Source organism: Acanthopagrus latus, chromosome 10, assembly GCF_904848185.1.
Source record: "Acanthopagrus latus isolate v.2019 chromosome 10, fAcaLat1.1, whole genome shotgun sequence".
Lineage (NCBI taxonomy): Eukaryota > Metazoa > Chordata > Actinopteri > Spariformes > Sparidae > Acanthopagrus > Acanthopagrus latus.
Window position 1 is genome coordinate 17460894 of NC_051048.1, and position 20398 is coordinate 17481291.

The window sequence follows — 20398 nt, forward strand, 5'->3', positions numbered from 1 at the left end:
TTTTGTAAACAAATTTATATAACTCTTCCTAGCATGTGAACACTTGTTAGATTTAACATTTTCTGCACTTTGTATGGTGCTCACATTGGCAGGGTTGAGGGTATTCAGGCAACCCCTCCCTCCCAGATGACACACACTAAAACTGGATGCACTCATACTCGTACTGTAAAGATACACTGGATTAAAGCCCAAACCCAATGGTATAAGGATGCATGTTGTATCATTTCCACAGCTTCGTAAGACTATAGATAGATTCAGTAATTTCTTACTGTACGCTGAAGGTATCTTTTGAGTATTAGTGGCAAGTTTGGACCAACATCATGCATGGTTGTATTGTCCAATGGTCACACTGCAGTCACTCAAAATCACATCACAACATCCGTCGATGTACAGCCCAAAACACAAGCAAGTGGCTACGACACCTCCACCTCTTGACCTTCTGTCAATGCCAGTCTCTACCTGCTATCACACCTCTCAATTTCCCTTAGTCTCGTACATTTATACCTCCTTCATTCTTTCATTTCTTTCTTTCTTCCTTTCGTCTGACTAAATGGTAGATAGATAAGATGGATAAGCTTCTTCTATTTAGTCTATCCACAACTCACAGTGTCATCAGTGAGCAACAGGACAACTGCTCGACTAGTAAGACGCGTCGACAATCTTCTCTTGTCTACATCTCGTTCGTCAGCTCCTCAGCAAATTCAGCCATGATGTCATGCACCCAGATGTCCCTTTCTTCCTGCGAAGTGTCGACCAGGAAGACCGTCAACTTCCTGTCCCAGGGGTTAGTGGCTTCCTGTATGGCCTCCAGCTGGGCTACAAGTGGTTTCTTCTCAACATGGTTCCTAAAAACGATGGAGGCTTCCTCTGACCACTGCCTAGGCTTCAATCCTGCAAGGGGGACGTGTGAAGGTTAAGCTAACATAAATATTAATAATGCAACATTAGCATTTAATGCTACATAAAATAACTGCCTGGTAGGCACTTTGCTTGCTAACATCATAACCATTCAAAGGAACTATAATAACAGAAAATAGACACATTTTTTTAACTTGCCCAATCATGAAATTTTGCACATACATGTACATTTTTTATTTTGCAGAGACACATTTTATTTTATTTCATAGATATTTTAAAAATTCAGTTCAGGGTTCCAAACATTGTCAAAGCTGCACAAAACAGAGATGGATTTTCGCAGGACCCAACTGACATTCTTTACAATAAAGGCATTATTCTAACATTTACCTTCTAATAAGAGATATATGGTTTTGAAGCATGTAGTGTTAACCCCTCTTGCTTTACTTGATATATTTTCTGCATTTCTATATATTTTCACTCATTCTTCAGGCCTTCATTTCCAATGGTGATTTTCAGTATTGAGTCAGAGAATTCCAAAATATACTTATGTACTCTGTTGTATTCCCCCACTGGAGGGTGGACATGACCCTAGTATCTAGACTGTTGTGTTCGAGCACTGTGTGGCGGTCCACTCCACTCACCAGCCAACTGAGCGGTGATTCCCTGGAACGGCAGCTGTCTGAACTCTTTGATCAGAGGTCTGAGCTGGGTGCAGCTGATCAACTCGTGTTTACCGTAGTCCAACTCGTACACAGACACCATGCCATTGCTTAGAACTCCTTTCACTAAAACACGGTGCCAGCTGACAGGTGAGAAGGAAAAAGAGTGGATATATTCAGGCAAAGCACAATTGAAGGCACCACAAATACTCAATAGTACTCACAAATATAAAATCAGAGTATTTGATAATATTTTCATAGTTTTTATCTTTTTTTGTTTTGGGCCACAACTGTCAATGTTTGAAGACAGTGTCCAGACTGTGTCAACATTTCAGTTGTGCCCATTGTTTTCATCAAATTAAATTAAATCATAGCTTTACTCACCTGTTCTCCACTTTAGCAGCGTATATCTGATTCTTCCCTATGTTAAGTGGTTTCTGTTCAGTTTTATTGTAGTAGAGTATCATCTCTCCCATCAACACCACCAGTTTGTACATATCTCTCCAGGGCTGCAGCACAAAGTGGCCTGGATGGCATGCCACTGACACATAAACATCGATGTTATTTCCTGAGGAGAAAAAAAACATAAGAACATGTGATGTTCTGGGCTACATTAAGGAATATACAGTGGACTTGAAATATTTTTGTCTTTAATAACTACCTGCTGGGGGCAGCTCCAGCAATGGTGGCAGCTTGAGAGAGGATGAGGGGGATGTCGGTGTTTCTGGTGGGCTGGTGCTGGTCGTGTTGCCTCCTCCACCTCCTTTGGGTCCTGACAGAGCCCTCCTGAGGTGAGGCTTGGCTGGGACAGAAGTTGACGCTGGACTCCCGTTAGTAGAGTTACTGCTGCTGGAGGTTTTGGAGGATAAAGTTGGTGTGGAGATCTTGGCAGGGCTGTGAAATTAAACGAACAAACAGGAATTAAATAACTTTAAACTGAACATTAGCTAAGTATGTGATTCTCAACGTTTTTTCTAAAGGGACCTTTCTCCTTTCATGTTCTATGTATGTATGTATGTATGTATGTATGTATGTATGTATGTATGTATGTATGTATGTATGTATGTATGTTTGATATTTTATATTGTTTTCAATGCACAACAGTAATAATACAGAATGAATGTCAACGTTTACAATTAACCCCAATAATGAATGCAATAACTGGAGGAAGGTTGTGTAAAATAAGTAATGTGGATGAATTTTATATCAGAGACTTTTTTTTAACTTTTCTTAATTCTGCCTGTATTACATATCTTTTTTTGAACAAATCTTGATTTTTAGAATCTAGATTTTTGTGTTTATATCTGAAATAATAATGAACTTTAAAAATTTCATTTTGTGCTTCTCACATAACTGAAAGAAATAGCGCATATATTTTTCAGCTGTTTTCTTGCACCCCTTAAAATGAAAAAGGATTTGTAAACCCCCAGGAGGCTTTGGAGACCTCTAGTGGGCTTCAGAGCCCCCAGGTTGGGAACCATAAGATAGATAGAAGGCCAATATGAAAGTAGAACAAACCTGTGGCTCGTGAGGAAAACATCTGGTCGCTGTTTGAACAGGTCAGACTGGGCCATCTGATGGTTGAGGCTGCGGGCCGGGTCGTGGAAGCTCTTGTCGGTGAAAAGGTGGACGTAGATGCAGCGCTTGGTTTCATCTACCTTGGCAACCTTTTTAGGGGGGAGTTCAAGGTTAGTGCGGAGGTACATGGAAAAGAAAAACAGAGGGAGGCAGGATGCAAATAAGAAATGACCTTGGTGGAGTCCAAAAGGAGGAGGAGAGGAATAATGTAAGTGGTAGCTGAGGTAAGTGTATTTGATATTATCAGATATGACAAATGTTAAAAAAGACATTACATGTTCACGGTTTAACTTAGTTTAATTAGTTGAGTGAAGGAAGGACTGGCAGCACTTTACCTTCATGCTACAGTCTGTGGTGTTGAGCACTTTCTCTCGAAGCCACTGGACAGCATCTGGAGTCCAGGATCCAACACTGACAGCCAGGTCTGCTAGACAGCACTTCACAGCCTAAACACACAATGCTGGGATTATCTACAGATAATCTGTAGAACTTTTTGGGGAAGCTCTTCTTACTATAACAGTGCATAAGACAAATCCTATGACCATGTAATTTCCTTCGACTGCTTTACTCGGGGACACACAAGCCAACCTGTGGTGGGATGGCCATGAGGTCACGGAGGAACGGCGGAGGGATCTCTCTCAGCTCGAACACTTCTACAGAAGCCTGCACACCCACATCGATGAACAGGATGTCGAGCACTCTGCTGCCATGAAGGTTGGTGATCTAAACAACAGAACAGGGGAAACCGCTCGATTTTTATTTGTTAAACAAATGCCTTCAAATGGCTCTCATGCTAGTGACATTGAGCTCTATTGTGCAATTACGATTTTATCCCTTTTGTCAGGCCCATTTAATTATATGTGGATTTGATTAATAATTCACAGTCTGTTCTGCAGGGGTGAGCGCCATCTTACCTCTACACGGGACCATTTGCCTTTGTAGCGAGCCAGACATCCTTTCCCACAGAAAGGTCTGGATACAAGGAACTCTGACGTTACCTGGAACATAAATGACATTTTATCATGAAACCGTAATCAGCATGCTGTTGTTAAATCTGACTGTACTTCCTTTGTGATGGTGAGGTCACTGTTTGTAACTGCTCAGTTATGACTCCAATAAAACTTTATTGTAAAAGGTCATACAAACAAGGCCCACTCAGTCTGCTGCAGCTGAACCCTGCTGTGACATCAAAGAGGAGGACTTTAGATCTTTGATTACTAGGAATGATAAGGGCTTGTTTAAACTGAAATAGAAAGAATGGTTCAGTTAATACAAGAGATAAGTTACAGGGCTCAAGACTAACTTTATACACTGGTTGCACTGGTGCACAAAATTGACTCATTTAGGTGAACCAGCACATACATATAATACTTTATGATTTAAATTCCTAACACACTGTGCTCATGATAGAGGAATAAAAGTGCAGAGACATGTTTTCTTTATTCAAATCACAGCAGATACAGCAAGAAATCGTGATAACCTCAATTATTTAGACAATAATCAGTAGTGATCTAAGGCGCACCAGTGCACCCAATGAAAATGTTTATTTGCCCTCGGTGCATATGCGACCTGGAGCCCCGTGAAAGCATCTTACTTACTAAATTGTATATGTCCAACGTCCTTTTAATCTGTGTTGTTAATAGGTGGTAGTGTTATATTAATACATATCTTTATTTTTTCAGTTACTGTTTTCATTACAGCAGTACTAGCTGTATGTTTTATTTGCTTAGATGCGGTTGCTGATAACAAACAGTGAACAAGTCTTATAATTTCTTTTTTCATCTTTTATAAATATCTAAAATGTTATAGTCTGTCATTAATGTTTCACTTGAATCAAATGTGGTATCAAACATTAACAGGTAATACAAGTCCTTACAAGATCGTTATTACCATTAATAAGAGTATATATGTGTTAATGAGAACATGTTCATTGCTAGTTTTCAGACATTTATAAGGAGTTATAGGCAATTTGTCAAAATATTATAGATGTTTAAAAATATTATTAAAAGCCTTATTAGTTTTTTATGATATTAACCCTAACAAGACATTGTTCTCACTTTCAATCCAGTTGTTGCAATAAGTATAATTAACTGTTAGTACTAAAGTAAATAATAAAGGATTAATGAAAAAGCTTAGATAAGGTTTAACAATAACATAACATGTAAGTTAGTTAAACTTAAATGTGTTTGTAGCGCAGACACATTTAAGGTTTTTATTTCCGTTCTTCAAAGTCAAGAAAGTATTGACAAGTGTCTTGTAAGTGCTTACAATCTAATAATAAATGTGTCAATATGCTGTAATGAATAGATATACAAGTAGAGTCTCATTAATATTAATAAGCATCTTATAAGCAGCTTAACCTAAAATCTAATGCTTACAACAAGGATCTTAATATAAACCGTCAACCAATAGTTTAACGGTGAAAGCAAACTTACAAACTCCAGCTGAGGGAGTTAAGCTGACAGATAATATGCAGTCTGCTGATCTCAACTATGGAAAACCATATAGGCATCAATCATAACTGTCAGTTCTGTGCGATAGATGAAGAGCACAAACTCCATCCTGTCTGACTCCACTCACCCTCTTCATCAGGGAGTTTAAATCCCTACCCTCTAACACCTGGCTGAGATTCTCCTCTAAAGACTAACAGATACAATAACTCATCCATCCCCACAGCCATTACCCTCCTCAATACAGGGAAAAGGGGGTGACTGCCCATTATGAGCATGTTGGCCTGGCTGAAGGACGATTTATGATGATATTCATTATGTTGTTGTAGTTGCTGGTACAATTTGATGATGTACATTGGCTGTGAGAAGCTATGCTGGCCATATTTTGTACTTGTTAATGTTCACTCTAATTATGGACCATTTTGCTGATTACATTGATGTCTGGGAGTATTATGCTTATTTACAAGGGTGGCAGGGTAGCCGTCATTGTATTGTTTTTATTGCTGCCCTGATGATTAAACTTGTTTATTGATGTAGTACTGCTGAGACTGTGCTCTTTGTGATTGTATTTTTATGTTGTACTCTACGCTGCAAAAGCAAATTCCCTTCAGGGACAAATAAAGATGTACAGAATGTAACCAAAGTGGATATTAAACTGATTCTCTGAACCTCCTTCTGAATAGAAACATTAAACCAGGCCATCCAGTTAAAGGTTGTAGAAATCATCTCTATGAAGTAAGAATGAAAATAACATGTATACAAACCAGATTACTTCCCTGCATTATTGCTGATTTCAAGTTCAGTTTCTCTAGACTGATGCAAGCTCACAAGACGTCTCTAGCCTTGGTAAAAATACAACTCCACTTCAAACTGTTTACTTTAACACTGACGTAAAACGCTACTGAGCTTTAAAGGACAGCAGTGGCACGCCTAGAAAAAGCACCAGCTCCACTGTGCTGCTAACAGATTAAGTGGTTTGGCAATGTCTTAACTCCGGATTATCAACCTAATCACAATCTGTCCACAATACAACATGCCCAAAGGAGCAACACAGCACCGATACATTCACAGAAGGCTTTTAAGATGAATGTGTGAAGGCTAGTAAAGTCTGTTTACTCGCTGTGAGTACAACACTTAACAGTATTCAAAGAGCACTAGGAGTATGGCAAGGCTCTTCTCATTTCCAGTTAAGGGACTGCATCACATCTGTGAGTCTGCCATGTGTGATCAATATAGAAATAGTGATGCTATTAATGACTACATACTTTCAAACATTTGCTAATGCCATTGTTGTTCTATATTTTCTATATACAATATATCCCCTGAAAATACCCACAACAACAATACATTATTCTGTCTCTTAATACTTTGAAACCTATGCACTGAATTTGAAAAATAAAAACTTTCATGGTTTCCAAAAGGCACCGAGATATCACACGGAGCTTGTTGTTTAACCTGGGAGTGGAAGTATGTCTCTATGTTCTCCAGGATCTCGTTCAGCTTGGCAAGGCCTCTGGAGGGCAGCTGGCAGTAGATGGTCCCATCGGAGCAGACGCTGCTGACAGTCACGTTCATATAAGCACTGTTCACCTGCAGAGAGCCAGTGATGAGAGTTTAGTGTGCTGCACACACACACTGACCCAACAGCACAGATGCATACACTCTCCTGTACCTGTAGCGGGCTGGCCAGTGTCTTGTCCTGCAGGGCTTTCATGCATGCAGCATTGATGTTAACGTCATCATCCTGCGATGTGTCGTACAGGACGACAAGAGGGGTCTGCCCTCTCTCTAGGATCTCTGCCAACAGGATCCTTCCACTTGCCATTGTCTCAAACTTCTTCAGCACAGCAGGTTCCTGACAGAATGGCTCCAGGCCTGGAATAATACACACACATGTACACAAGCTGATTTGAGTGTAGTAACTGATAGAGCTACAACTTATATTCATAACAATTTTTTTCTAATCTGATGATTTTTTTCACAATTAACCAATCAATTGTTCAAGGTCGAATAAATTATGAAAATACTATTCACAACTCCCAAAGACACAAAAAGTGTCTTTTGTACAACAAAACACAAAGACTCTTCATCTACTACCATAAATGACAAAGAAAAATAGCAAATCCTCACATTTAAAATTTTTGAAATGACACAATTAATTGATTATCAAAACAGTTGGCAAATCACTTTCTCTTGATTTACTAATTGATTAATCAACTTCTGGTGTTGGTCCTATTCTCACCTGCCAGTTTGCACTTGGTCGCCTGGAAAGGCAGTTGGAAAAACTTCTCATGCAGCTCAAACACTTTGGTTTTGCTGATCACCTCTGAGAAGCCATGATCCACATAGTACACCTAAAAAGTCAAAGACCACAGGGTTTAAAAATGTCTCTTCTCATCTCAAAATCACATGTTAACCTTCCCAGTCCGTCTCACCTTGACTTTGTCAGCCATGACATCGCAGACTTGTGCCCTCAGAATCTCCTCCTCCTCCTCGGCCCTGACAGCAACAAGTTGGCCTGATGATGGAGATGACAAAGGAGACGGACTGCTTTGGTTCAGGCCATAAAACTCCCTCATTTCATCCTCCATGGACTCCTGAGCCTGGGAGTAACCCTCACCAATGTACCTGAGAGAGGAGGACAGACGGTGAGACGTTTATGTACTGTCTGTTCTTACAGCACATTCACACACACAGTTCTCTCCTACCTGAGTATAACTCCATTGGTGTTTGTGGCCTCCACCACCAGCACAGAGGGGTACTCTTCTTTGGGGATCTGCAGAGAAGGCACTGCATGGTTGCTGAGCCTCCTCCCCAGCTCCTGCCTCACCCTCAGCTCCTCCTCACTGACTGAGGAGTTCCTCCTATTACAGTTCTCGTCCTCTCCTCCTCCGCCTTCAGTGCTGCTCCTCCTGTACAAGATGGCCCTCTTGGGGTTGTCAGGCATTGGGAAGTCGACGGTGCAAAAGTCAGAGAGGAGGTGAAGGTTCTCCAGGACATGTCCAGGCAGTTTGGTCTTGTAAAGAAAATGAATAATAATAAAGAAAAAAAATACATAAAGGGTTAGGTTTCAACTTGGTCCTGAATTTGTTAATGACATTGATGTAATGGTGCTTTTAAAGGGTCACTGACTTTGTAGGTGTCCTGGAAGAGCTTGGGCAGTGCATGTGCCCACAGGCCGTTGGAGTACTTCACCAACAGCTCCTCTAGTTTCAGCTTCAGGTCGGGGCTGAGGGTGGCAGGAGACGAGGGAGGGCTGGGGGACGAAGAGGATGATGGTGGAGACTGAGGAGAGCGAGAACCAGAGCGAGTCAGGTGGTTGCTGGGGGGTCTTTGTGGGGAAGGGGAATGCGAGGGTTTGTCTGCAGGGGTGTTTGGGGGACAGGCGGAGTTTGGGGCAAGGGTAGGTGAAGGGGAGGATGTGGTGGTCTGTTCCTTGGAAGGGTAGAGTAGAAGCTCTGATGGGTTGCTGCTGCAGGTTTTCTCTACCTAGAAGAAAAAAGGGAAAGGACTCAGTATAAAGCATTTTGTAGGCGATACAAACTCATTGTGAATAAATATTCATGAAATAAGCATTGTTGTTTATGACCCATTTTTTTAGCTTTGGTCTTGTTGTTGGCTTAATGTCTAACTACAAACAAAACTCTTTGCTTCTCAATAACACTTACGTGTTGAAAATTTTCATCTTGAAGTAAATATGTATGTAACACTGTGATCCTACCGTCTCACTGAAGTAACACAGTGCAGAAACAAGTGATGGGGATAGTGGCTGAGACACCATTCACATTACATGACACTTTCCCATCACAATTATTTTGCAGCTGTTGTTTTAAGGTTAAAAGTTAAATAATGTTAAAAGGATACCTTCATCGGCACCACAGTTTTATCATCAGCACAAAAGTAATTTTATGTAATACTTATTTGAAAAGACGTGTTCCTTAAAATTGTGACATATTTAATGACTGCAAAAACACACAGAGTACATACAGTGCATATGTGCGTCCAGGTCTCCAGGTCTTTGATGGCCTCGGTGGGCAGGTCCTGTTTGTACAGCTCTCTGTAGATCTGAGGCAGCTTTGACACCCAGAAGCCGTTACTGTACTTCCCCAGGATCTCCCTGATGCGACCCTGGACCTGCTGAGGGTTGTAGGGTCTTCCTTTGTCCGAGCCAGAGCTCTCATTCAGGTTCAAGGGTGCTGGATGATTGGAGGAAAAACACAGATGAAAAGAGAGACTATACACACACACACCCACACATAGATGATAGCAATTACTGCTTCCACTTCAACTTCTCGCCCCTGGAACTTGTGGATTGTATGTCATGCTTTTTTCCCTCAACAGAGGCGACTGAGTCTTGAAAGAGATGGATGATTTTAATCAAAAAGAGAGTCAGATAGAAGAATGATGATGAAGCACATTGATGAGTAAAGCTGTGCTTCCTTTTGCTGTAGGATTTGTCCTTTGATGGATGGAACTTGTACTGGCTTCCCTAGTTTAGTTACACTAAAAACATCATTGATATCAAACTGTGAATCCCTAGAAACAACCAAACTGAACTGAGTTATCTCACACTGTGGAGCCTTGATATTGCACACTCTACACAGGGGTCTCTCTTTAATATAAATTCCTCTTCAATCAAGGATATGTCTTTACAAACAGGAAGTTAAGGCTCTTAAACCAGTCAGAATCCACCTTTAATCGTCTCTTCTGTCTGTAGGGGTCTGAAATAAACATATCAGAAATGGCAGGAGCCCTGAACATATATCCCGCAAAGCTATGCAGTTTATTACATTCCATGCTTTCCCCCCAGGAAAGGGAGAATGTACCCAACATTTGAACACAACATGACAACAAACACATTTCAAGCAGAGGTAAAGACTTGAAGGAGAGTAAGTACAAAGGAGGGAGGATCACACGGACAAGACAGACACCTGGGAGCTGATTTCAGTTTAAACCTTTTAAAATACAACTCGTGTCTGCAGGAACCTCAGGGAAACAACAGAGACGGGGTTTCTTTCACACACCACAAAATAATACAGATCTAATAGAGATAAGAGACAGACGGACATGATTTGATACATCAGCACAAGATAGCGCAGCATGACAGCTGTCCTTTTGAGTTGAGCCTTAAATGTTTGTGTCTGGGCGTGACGCTTAGAGCTGCAGGACAGAGTTTAAATTGCCTGAATTAATGCAGGTGTTGGAGACATTTCTGTTGGTTTCGAGGACAAAAAGCCACACAAAATGTATTTTTAGTGTAACAAAAAGCAGCTTGTCCTACTTACGCCCAGTCTGTTGGGGGTTCCTAGACAGGTGAGCATGCACCTCCTTCTGAAACCTTGATGGGAGGGTCATCCTCTTGTCTGGCCTGGACACGAGAAAAACAGAACAACGAGGAGGATTACTTTCCAGGGGCTCTGGAGGACAACAATATTGTGAAGAAGGCAGAATTTTCCTGTTTTTTGCACAGTTTGAAAAAAGTCAGTAAATTCTGACTTCAGTTTTAAAGCCTGGTTCTGGCTCTGTGATGCATGTCTGATCTGTAATCTCTTATTAGGCACAGCACGTTGTGAGATCTATTAAAAAGCGCTCTGGTAACATCTCAAAGTCTAACCAGATACCCTGCTTAAAATCTGTAAAAGACAAAGTGTTTGGTGGTTTGTCCTCAGAATCACAAGCCATTAATCAAACTGTCTTCTCCCCCATTGGTCTAGAGAACAATTGGTTGTGAGATACAGCACACTGGATACTGCATTGCACTGTGTGTAGTATATCAGATGCTATTCCTCAGACACAGCCAGTGACAAGCCAGAAGTCCGTGTGTGAAATATCCATCTCTTTTAGTATACTCGGCTGAACTGTTTTGATTTACGGAGTCTTATCTCATAGGTAAATCTCGTCAACTCAGTGACACAGTAACTGCTGTGTTTGTTGTTTTTTCTCTTCTGTTCCAATCCCTGCATCACCCCGGTGCATAGCTAATAATGGAACTAAGCAATCAATAAAGAAAGAGAGAAAACAGCCATTTACTATGTGACCCTGAATGGCTGTGAGAAGGTTTAAAGTACTTTAACACCCATACATAGATCTCTGCAGTCCACTGACCTAAATTAGTTTTTTCTTTTTGGATGGTTAATGAAACATCAGCAGGATGATACAGCAGGCTCAACCATCACTGATGGTCCCCTGGACTCTATAGCAAACCACTGCAGCTTAAGGTTTAGGCATCAATTAATACATTCCTGAGGGAACTCAAAAAATTCTAAGAGTACAAAAAATGACTCAATAACACTTTAACTGGCACAGGCAGTGCCTGTCAGTTACAAGTTCAACCAAAACATTAATTCAAACATTAATTTTCATTAAAGAACTTACACTACACACTATATACACTTTGAGTCTTCAACAAAGAGACAGACAGAGCCCTTAAAGCTATTAGAAATTTTGGAGATCTGAAAATAGGCAAACTACATTTGTGGGGGAAGCTTGTGTGATATGATCAAAACCCTTAAAACAGCTACTTAGTGCCAGAGTCCAAGTCATGACCAAGACTGGAGTGTATTGTTACCAAGACAACCAAGACTTTGAGGGGTTTCGATCCAGTCAAGACAAAGACCAAGACCAAGGTCAAGGCCAATGCAGGGCGAGACCGAGTCAAGACCAGGACAAGACCAATGCTAGTCGGACACTGCATAATGCACCACTCTCTGCTGTCTCTAGCTCGCTTACCTAAGTTATGGAACAGTTAGCGACCAAAGCTTGTTACACAACGGCATTCTTATAGTTTCTCTCCACAGGGGGAAGCGTCATTTGCATGAATGCCTAAAAAAACTCTCCCCTCAAGGTACAAATAATCTTCCTTGTCTCATTTCTCCTTCTTTCATCTCAATTAAAGTATTTAAACTGTAATATTAGGCTGCCTGTTTGCTGAATTTACCACTGCACTACCAGGCATAGTGCAGGCACACACACATTCTCACACACGCACACACACACACACACACACACACACACACACACACACAGACACACAAATGATGACTGTACTGTCCAATGGAAGATCTAGATGGATACAGAGAGATGTGCTGATTCACTCTGTGTCGGTTTAGAAGTGTTAATCTACCAGAGAATAGAGCGGGGATTAGAAAGGGCTCACGTCCCCCCTGCTCTGGGCTCGTGTCCCCTGCCAACGCACTGGGCTTCCCACCCCGCCGCCCCATTGTGCTGCTGCAGGGCCAGCGACACACTGGACACCCATGGAGACACTGACAGAGGACTGATGTCAGTTGTTTTCACAGTGGACGGACGAACAGAGCCGCGGAGGGATGGAGCTGAATTAATCTTGACTCACTGTTTAAGCAAAGCAGATAGATAGTATCTGACAATGCTTCTAGATGGCTTCTTCAACAACAATTAATGTTCACGGTGAATGATAAGGACAAAGTTTATTGGAATGAGTGCTGATTTCAGAAAAGGCACAATAGATTTGGGTCAGCTACCAGCAATCAACCGATGAAATCAAGAAGGATGTAAAGGAATAAAGGAAAAGGGATTAAATGATTAATGGTTAAAATAAAGAAACAAATAAAAATGAACAATGGAGATGTAGTTGGACGCAAAGATAAAGAGGCAAAGAGACAAAAGGTAGAAAGAAGAATTAAAGTGATGAAAGGGAAAGCACAGACAGAGACAGATAGAGAAGCAGCCAGAAAAATCTAGAGAGCACTGCATCAACCCAGTGCTGAATAAGCAGCAACAGGGAGGCTGTTTGCACTCAGAAACCAACCAGAGTTCAACCAGTCTCCCATTCACCAGCAGCCTATTCTGATTCAGCTCAGACCACACAGGTGGGAGGAGAGGAGGGGAGGCAGAGAGGGAGAGAGAGAGATACAGAAAAAGAGAGAAAGAGCTAAAGGAAAGAGAAAGAAAGACTATAGTTTGGACTGGATAGTGAAGAGGGACCCACAAACATGGTGAGAGAGGTGTAGATCACCACTCCTCAATTTACCCCCAAAGATGACTTTTTGTAATTGGATGGGACGGCTGAAAGAATTTTTTAAAAAGCCTGAGTGTATCTACAAGATTCTGGCAGGAGATCTAACTCCTCCGAGCATGTTGATCATTTACACATTCCTCTACTCTGATTCCCTCAGTGGTGTAGAAGCCTGCCTGGTGACTTCCACATATAATTGTGCCATAAAATCCTACAAATATGTAGAACCTCAGCATTGGGACGTGAGCTAAAGCTGTTTTTTCATACTAAATATCTGCAAATATCTCGTTTTCAGTTTAAAATTTATATTTTGTTTCAGACTCCTCAACAGCAAAAACAATGTTCAATAAAAGTGATCACAAAAAAACATCTAAAAATTCATAAACTTATCTGAAGTGAAGTAACAGAAGGGAATAATTCTGATGAGCTTCTCCTGTTCTCCTAAACATTCCCCTCACTCACTTGTCTGTGGGTGGGTTCCCCCTCCTGTTGGGTGTGTTCTGATTGGACATCTTGTTTGGATGCGCCCCAGTCTTGCCCTCCGACTGGCCATCCCTCATGTCCCTCGCCTGTCGGAAGTCTCCATGTCCTGCCCCTCGGCCGCCACCTCCTCCCCGACCCCCGCCTCGCCCGCGGTGGTTCGGTTGCCTCAGAGAGGTTTGAGGCTTGGCTGTGCAGAGAAAGAGAAAGCAAACAAGGGAAGTAAAGCTATGGACTTGAAGTACACACCGACACGTACACCTACCCTGACTCAGCTAAACCTGATGCTGCGATAGGGCAGTGTGACTGTCTGGAGGGCAGTGTCATAGATATGTGGAGATTCAGACACAGTACATCTAATGATCATCTGAGCTCCAATCAGCCAGCCAGCAAGCAGCAACACAACATAACAAATTCAAAATGGCATCTTTCCAGAAGTTGACAAAACACTCATAAATTAGTGGGGAAGGTTGAGGAAATATCACTGTATTAACTTTCGAGGTGGAGCAGTGAGTCCATTAGCTTATCTTATCTTTGCATAAAGACCTAAACCTGGGAAAGAAACAGGTAGCCTGCTAGCACCTGTAAACCTCAGCAGACTAACTTGCTGCAGGGGGAGAGGGACAACCAGCAGGGATCCAGGAAGTCACTGAACTCAGATAGATAGTTAGCTACAGCACACAACTCCTTGTAAAACAGATGCCTATGTAGGTCATGCAGAGGCATCAGTATAAATTGAGACTGTTTCATAACTGGCTCAAAACTCCCTGTAGTAAGTTTATACTAACTGATGCTCGGCTCTGGATGCTCAATAGTTAATGTACAGAAATTAATGAGTCGAATTATTCCTCTCATCTTACTCTAAGCAAGTACAATCCCTAAAATGTTAAACAATTTCATTCAATACTTTAAAAGATTAGTAATATTACAAAGGGATTTTATTTTGTGTTACGGTCAATACCCAACAGGGATAAAGAATAGCTTCCTAATACAATTCAGGAGACTGTGATTACAGTAAAAAAAAAAACTGCATTTCTTACAGTTATATCATGATGTGTTTGACAATATATATATGCTGGACATTTAATACCCTAAAAATGCTTAAAAATAAAAAAATGTATTTAAAATTCTCAACCCTTATTGGATGATTGATTTGCCTTCACAGTTATCTCCTCGGTTAAAGCTGAAATATGTAAGAATTGTAAAGCTATCTAAATCAAACTCTTAAGAAAAAGGGGGGCAGCATATCAGCAAAATGATCGCAAACTGCTGCTTACTGTAGCTGCTGTTATCTACTTAGACTCAGAGCACCAGGAGAGTGTTGGTGTTTATACTGCGAGCACAGGAGCTTTGGACTGGACAGGCTGGGGTTAGCTGGTTAGCACGCTAACATCAGTAGATATCTCTGTAATAAATGTCATGATGCTAAATTTCCTATTTTTCACATTCTTTTGATAATTCATTTTAAAATGTTTTAGACATACTCTTTTACAAGACTGGTGACATCTTTTCACAGTGTTGATCCAATATCCAAAACTCAGTAACTGTAATCTGTGATAGTCGCAGTCTGTTCAGTAAAAAGCCCAGAAGTCAGAGTGCAACCATCCTAACACAGTCCAGCCCCTCACCCCTCTGATGTTACATCAGACCGGCATGACATCACATTTCTGCTAAGTGACATCACCAGCGTGCCCTGTTGTGCATAACCCTTAGTCATTCCCACTCCCACACTCCCTCTTCTTTTTCTGTTCTTCCTCCCACTGCCTCTTCTTTTATCTTGACTCCTTCCCTCATCTCTCTATTCCTTCAGTGAGATCTAGAACTTTCTCCTGCTCTCTCATCCTTTCCGTTCTCACTAAATCTCATGAAACCTTTCCTGTGGCAAAACAAAACAAGCAACTTCGCCTTCAAAAGTCATCACTGAGGCAATTTCCAAGTCTATTTTACTCCTCCAAGAGGACATGCTACTTATATATAAGAGCTACTGGCAGTCAGTCAATTAATAAATCAGTTAATTAATCAATTAATCAATGAATTAACTTCCATACGGGCAAACAGTATAAAAGCTGAGCAGTCACACACACACGCACAGGCTCAAGCTTAAATCCACATGCAAATAAAGGCAAGGACAAGCAGACACACACGCAGTCAGAGCAGACGCCGCGTCACCTCACCAGCATGGACACACAGTCCCTGGTCTGTCTCTGCCTGAATATCAATATCCTGGTGAGGCGGTGGAGGAGAGAATAAGAGGGAGAGAGAGGGAGATGGAGAGGTTGATTTGTGAATCAGCTGCTCTTCGCTTGCCGCTGAGTCTCAGCTGCTATAGGCTGCATTCGCTTCAATTCTCAACATCCCACCCTCCCTCTCTCTCTCTTTTAGACTCCCTCCTTCCCTATCATCTGTCCACCCCCTCCCTCCCATTTCACCGTCCCTCTGCTTCTATTTTCCTCCAACCCTCTCGCTGCCTCTCCTCCTCTCCCTCTTCTCCTCCAAGCACTACCACCTCCCACTACCTCCTCTGACTCTCTGGGAATATTCTGCAGCATCGCAGTCTAGCAGTGGCGTGTGCCTTAAAAAGACATCTGCATACCTGCCTCTGTATGTCAGAAGGGGTTTGTGTGATAGCATGTTTGCATATGAGAATACATGTTAGTTTTGTGCGTTTATAGAGCAAATAAAGTCAGAAAAAAGGGTGTCTTTGCACATGTATGAACCCGATTCACCTGTCTGCCTGAGCTCATGTGCATGTGATACTCTAAGTGTCTGAGGAACTGTAAGTCTCCACAGAGCAACAGTTAAACAGGCCAGTCATTCATCCACAAACTGCCAGGCTGCACCACAGAAAGCATCTGCTAATGTTGCATTGTCACAGCACTGATACAGGCACTGAACACTTTCTAGTTTTCTCTCTCTGCAGTGCTGCTGTGCTGTAGCACCAGTCCCAAGAGGGGTCTGAAAAACAGGTTGAAAAATCTCCAAGGAAGAATATAATAAGTATACATTAAATACATGTATATTAACAGCTTACTTTGGTTTTGTAAAAATGTGTTTAGTTGGGGAACAACAAATAAAACAGCATTATTTTAGAAAACAAAGACACAAGGGGTAGAAAACAAAACTACTCTGTCATCACCACTATGCAGCAAAAAGATGCAGTCAGTGGCCTGCTGTCCAAATCCAAGCCATGTTGTTATTTCTCCCACAGCCACAACAAGGCGATTCATTTGTTATTCAATCAAAAGTAATTTTATTGTCAACAATACGTTTTTTTGTTTTGTCATTTTTTAGGCATAAAAGTCAACCAGTTGCTCATACCACCTTCCTAAGTAGAAGGATTTGCTGCTTCTCTTTGCTGTGTCATGTCTTTAAAGTAAATGAAGTCTTGAAGCAATTTGGAGAGGTAATATCTGGATGCAGCCCTGGAGGAGGACAACAGAGGATAACATTGGCCTCATGACCTCAGCATCTCTAAAAACCTGGCTACAGCCCTGACTGTGAGCACTAACAGCCAGCAAGTGCAACACAGAGTCAACACACACTGAATATATAGCATGTTCTTGTGCCATCTCATGTTCTCCGCATTTCTGGATTGCTATGGTAGCTTTCCAACCAAAAGAAGATTATCTTTTTTTCCATATTCATAATGAAAACAGTTCTGATGGGAGTTTCTTTGCTATCTTTTGAAGAGTGCATCCAAGTAGCCATTCATTCACATCTGAGAGACATTCAAGCCTGTTATAAACATGCATTGTTAATACGTATTTTATTATTGTAGAGTGTTTGGATACACACAATGGCCCAACACACATAAGACATTCCACACCAGTTCTTCTTGCAGTGCTATTGTGCTTACCTCCGAGCCACAGAGCTGCCAGACTAATCATGACTCCAGTCTATATTTATTTACATTTTAAGCATTAAAAACGTATTTAAAATTATTTCAAATGGGCTTTAAGATACACAGTATATATGTTTTGGACATTTTTGCAGCAACTTCAGTGACATTTGATCTAAGACCTAATTGATTTAATGCACCCTGTGACCCGAAACATCTGTGTAATTGGATAGAGCTAAATATGTGTTCTCCAGCAGAGGCTGATAAAAGGAAAAGTCTGTAAGATTACAGGTGGTATGTGCAGCTTGTGAAACTGGATTAGTTTCTTGTTGAACACTGTAATGGTAAACCCATGACATCCCAAAACCATTGCTTTGACAATTCTGTTTCACCCTAAATGACTGAACTGAGCTCGCAGTCTCTCACACAGAAACTATGAAGCTTGAGGTCTGAGTCCACTAGTGGTAGTAATTGATAGTTATTTTTAAGGCAAGCTAAAGAGAATGGCTATGTAGCTGTGGTAATGATTTGAAAAGCTCTAAAATAGCGGTCCAAAACCTTACCATTGAGGACGAGCGGAGCAGCCGGTTTGACCCTCATCTGGGTGTTGACCAGGTGGGGTCGGCCTGTCTTCTTGGAGCTGCGCTGACGAGCCACCACCTTGGCTATATGGGCTGTCTCATTGGCCCCTGAGGCAAAACACAGCGTCTGCAGAAAGAGAGAAAGGAATACATACTATTACAAATAACAGATTCATCTAAAGTTTGAGTTATTACCGCTTAACTCAAAAGTGTGCGTCATAAAAATCCAAAATAACGTTGGATTAATTGTAGCATGGTTTTTAACCTTTAGCCACATATCACCTAAATACCAGAGAGAAAATGGAGAAAGATAAATAACATATAAATGAATCAAATTGTTTAATCATGGCTATTTATACACATTGATCCGTCAAACCAAGTGTCTTGCACCAGCCACACACACAAACACACACACCTCTCCAGAGCGGTTGCGCTCCATGCGGACTAAAGAGGGCATGCTGGCCAGCAGCGCGTCCAGGTGGTTGTGTCCCAACTGTTTGTGCGGTATCTGCTCCCCGGTCAGCTCCTTGTACTCTGACTGCAGACGGGACAATGACACTCCGCCTTTGTTGGCCTGGAGGACGGCCCGCAGCATCTTTTTCACCAGCTCCACGTCAGCCATCTGAATAATACACAAACACACAGAAAAGCAATTCAATAAATGTGCAAGCAAATGCACAAGTCAAACGGTGAAATGGATTTGCTGAAAGTTGGAAATGGGAACAGCTAAATCTGGCCATCTAAAAATAACTGAACAAGTCAAGAAAGGAATACTGAAGGCAGAAACACTCGATGCATTAAAACAGTAGCTTAATCAATGTACTGACAGATGTCGAGATCTTAAAGAATATTTAATAGCTCATACAAACCATGCAAACAAAAGACGGAACAAAACACACATAGAACTCCGTAAAACCAATCCGACACACTTTCACGACAAACTCATTTCGACATCTCATCAGTTTTGTTTTCCTTTAAACGAGAAAAGTAGGAAGTGTCTGAGAGTGACAGCTGATATGATGACGCAAACCCAATCACATTTGCAATAGCTTGCACATAGATTGAGTTCATCCCCTGTGCCAATGACCAACTGGTTAGGCAGGTTTTTGATCAGATTTCGAAAGCAACCAGTGTATTTTGAATCAGGCTTAGTCCCTGTTTCAGAGGATGAGGATATGTTCTTTTGTATGTGTTGTATGTTCAAATAAATGTTTTGTTTTTCAATGTATCTAGTCAATGCTGGAAAAACAAACACGGATTGATTGAGAAATTCAACTATTCTGTCAAATAAGCAGGTACTCTTTGGTGATTTCACTCAGTTTCTAAATCTGTCTTGTTTATCAAAGGCACAGCGCAGTAGTGGGCTTTAGTTTCAAGATGTTACTGATTTTCCCTCTGTCTGTTCTACACCCTGTTACATTCCATCTCCCTGCAGAAAAAAAAAGAAAAACACTTTCAGTTTGTCTGCAGCCAAACCAAACCACCCTACAGAGGAATGCACATAAATGTAAGAACCTGTGCTTTTATGATATTCGTGAAAAGTAAATAAAAAAAAGAAAAAAAGAAAAAAAGTCTAAGCCCTATGACTTCAACAAATACTTGGTGTGATAGTAACAATCCAGACTCTTGCCGACGTGGAGACACACCCTCAAGCGGCTCCATCTTTACGCTCCGAGGTCTGTCCAGTGCAACACTTTCAAAACAAGTGGCCAGCCTACGACAGCTCTCTTAAAATGGTGACATTGCTTCAGTTTCTCAGGTAGCCTTCGGTATCTGTGCTTTTGCTCGGTGCACAGGAATGAACAGACTGCAGGAATCCACCTCATCAATTTTGCATCACGCATTAAGTATTAATATTATTTTTGACACGGCGGTTTGTGATGAGAGCTCACCTCCTGTCGGTACTTTTTATTACAAAGTCTATTCCTTGTTAGTTAAGAATTTAGAAATGTACTCGTAGG

At 41.4% G+C, this 20398-nt stretch overlaps 1 protein-coding gene across 5 annotated transcripts in view; it reads right to left on the reverse strand.

The window, feature by feature from the left end:
• The window catches only part of tdrd7b (tudor domain containing 7 b), a 24360-nt gene continuing 3962 nt past the window's right edge, over positions 1–20398 (reverse strand). For 4 of the 5 annotated variants that reach the window (XM_037111703.1, XM_037111702.1, XM_037111706.1 and 1 more), the window contains 19 exons: positions 18853–19059; positions 18420–18564; positions 14001–14208; positions 10831–10913; positions 9533–9741; positions 8678–9034; positions 8254–8561; positions 7981–8173; positions 7788–7899; positions 7218–7420; positions 7001–7135; positions 4010–4093; positions 3684–3818; positions 3431–3541; positions 3036–3184; positions 2179–2411; positions 1902–2085; positions 1500–1660; positions 1–891 (listed from right to left, as the gene is read on the reverse strand). In XM_037111703.1, the coding sequence (XP_036967598.1) occupies positions 671–891; positions 1500–1660; positions 1902–2085; positions 2179–2411; positions 3036–3184; positions 3431–3541; positions 3684–3818; positions 4010–4093; positions 7001–7135; positions 7218–7420; positions 7788–7899; positions 7981–8173; positions 8254–8561; positions 8678–9034; positions 9533–9741; positions 10831–10913; positions 14001–14208; positions 18420–18564; positions 18853–19059 (3438 nt within the window). In that variant the 3' untranslated portion in view covers positions 1–670. Of the gene's footprint in view, positions 892–1499; positions 1661–1901; positions 2086–2178; positions 2412–3035; positions 3185–3430; positions 3542–3683; positions 3819–4009; positions 4094–7000; positions 7136–7217; positions 7421–7787; positions 7900–7980; positions 8174–8253; positions 8562–8677; positions 9035–9532; positions 9742–10830; positions 10914–14000; positions 14209–16192; positions 16347–18419; positions 18565–18852; positions 19060–20398 lie in introns of those variants that run through there. The other variant, XM_037111707.1, reaches the window with a different exon arrangement.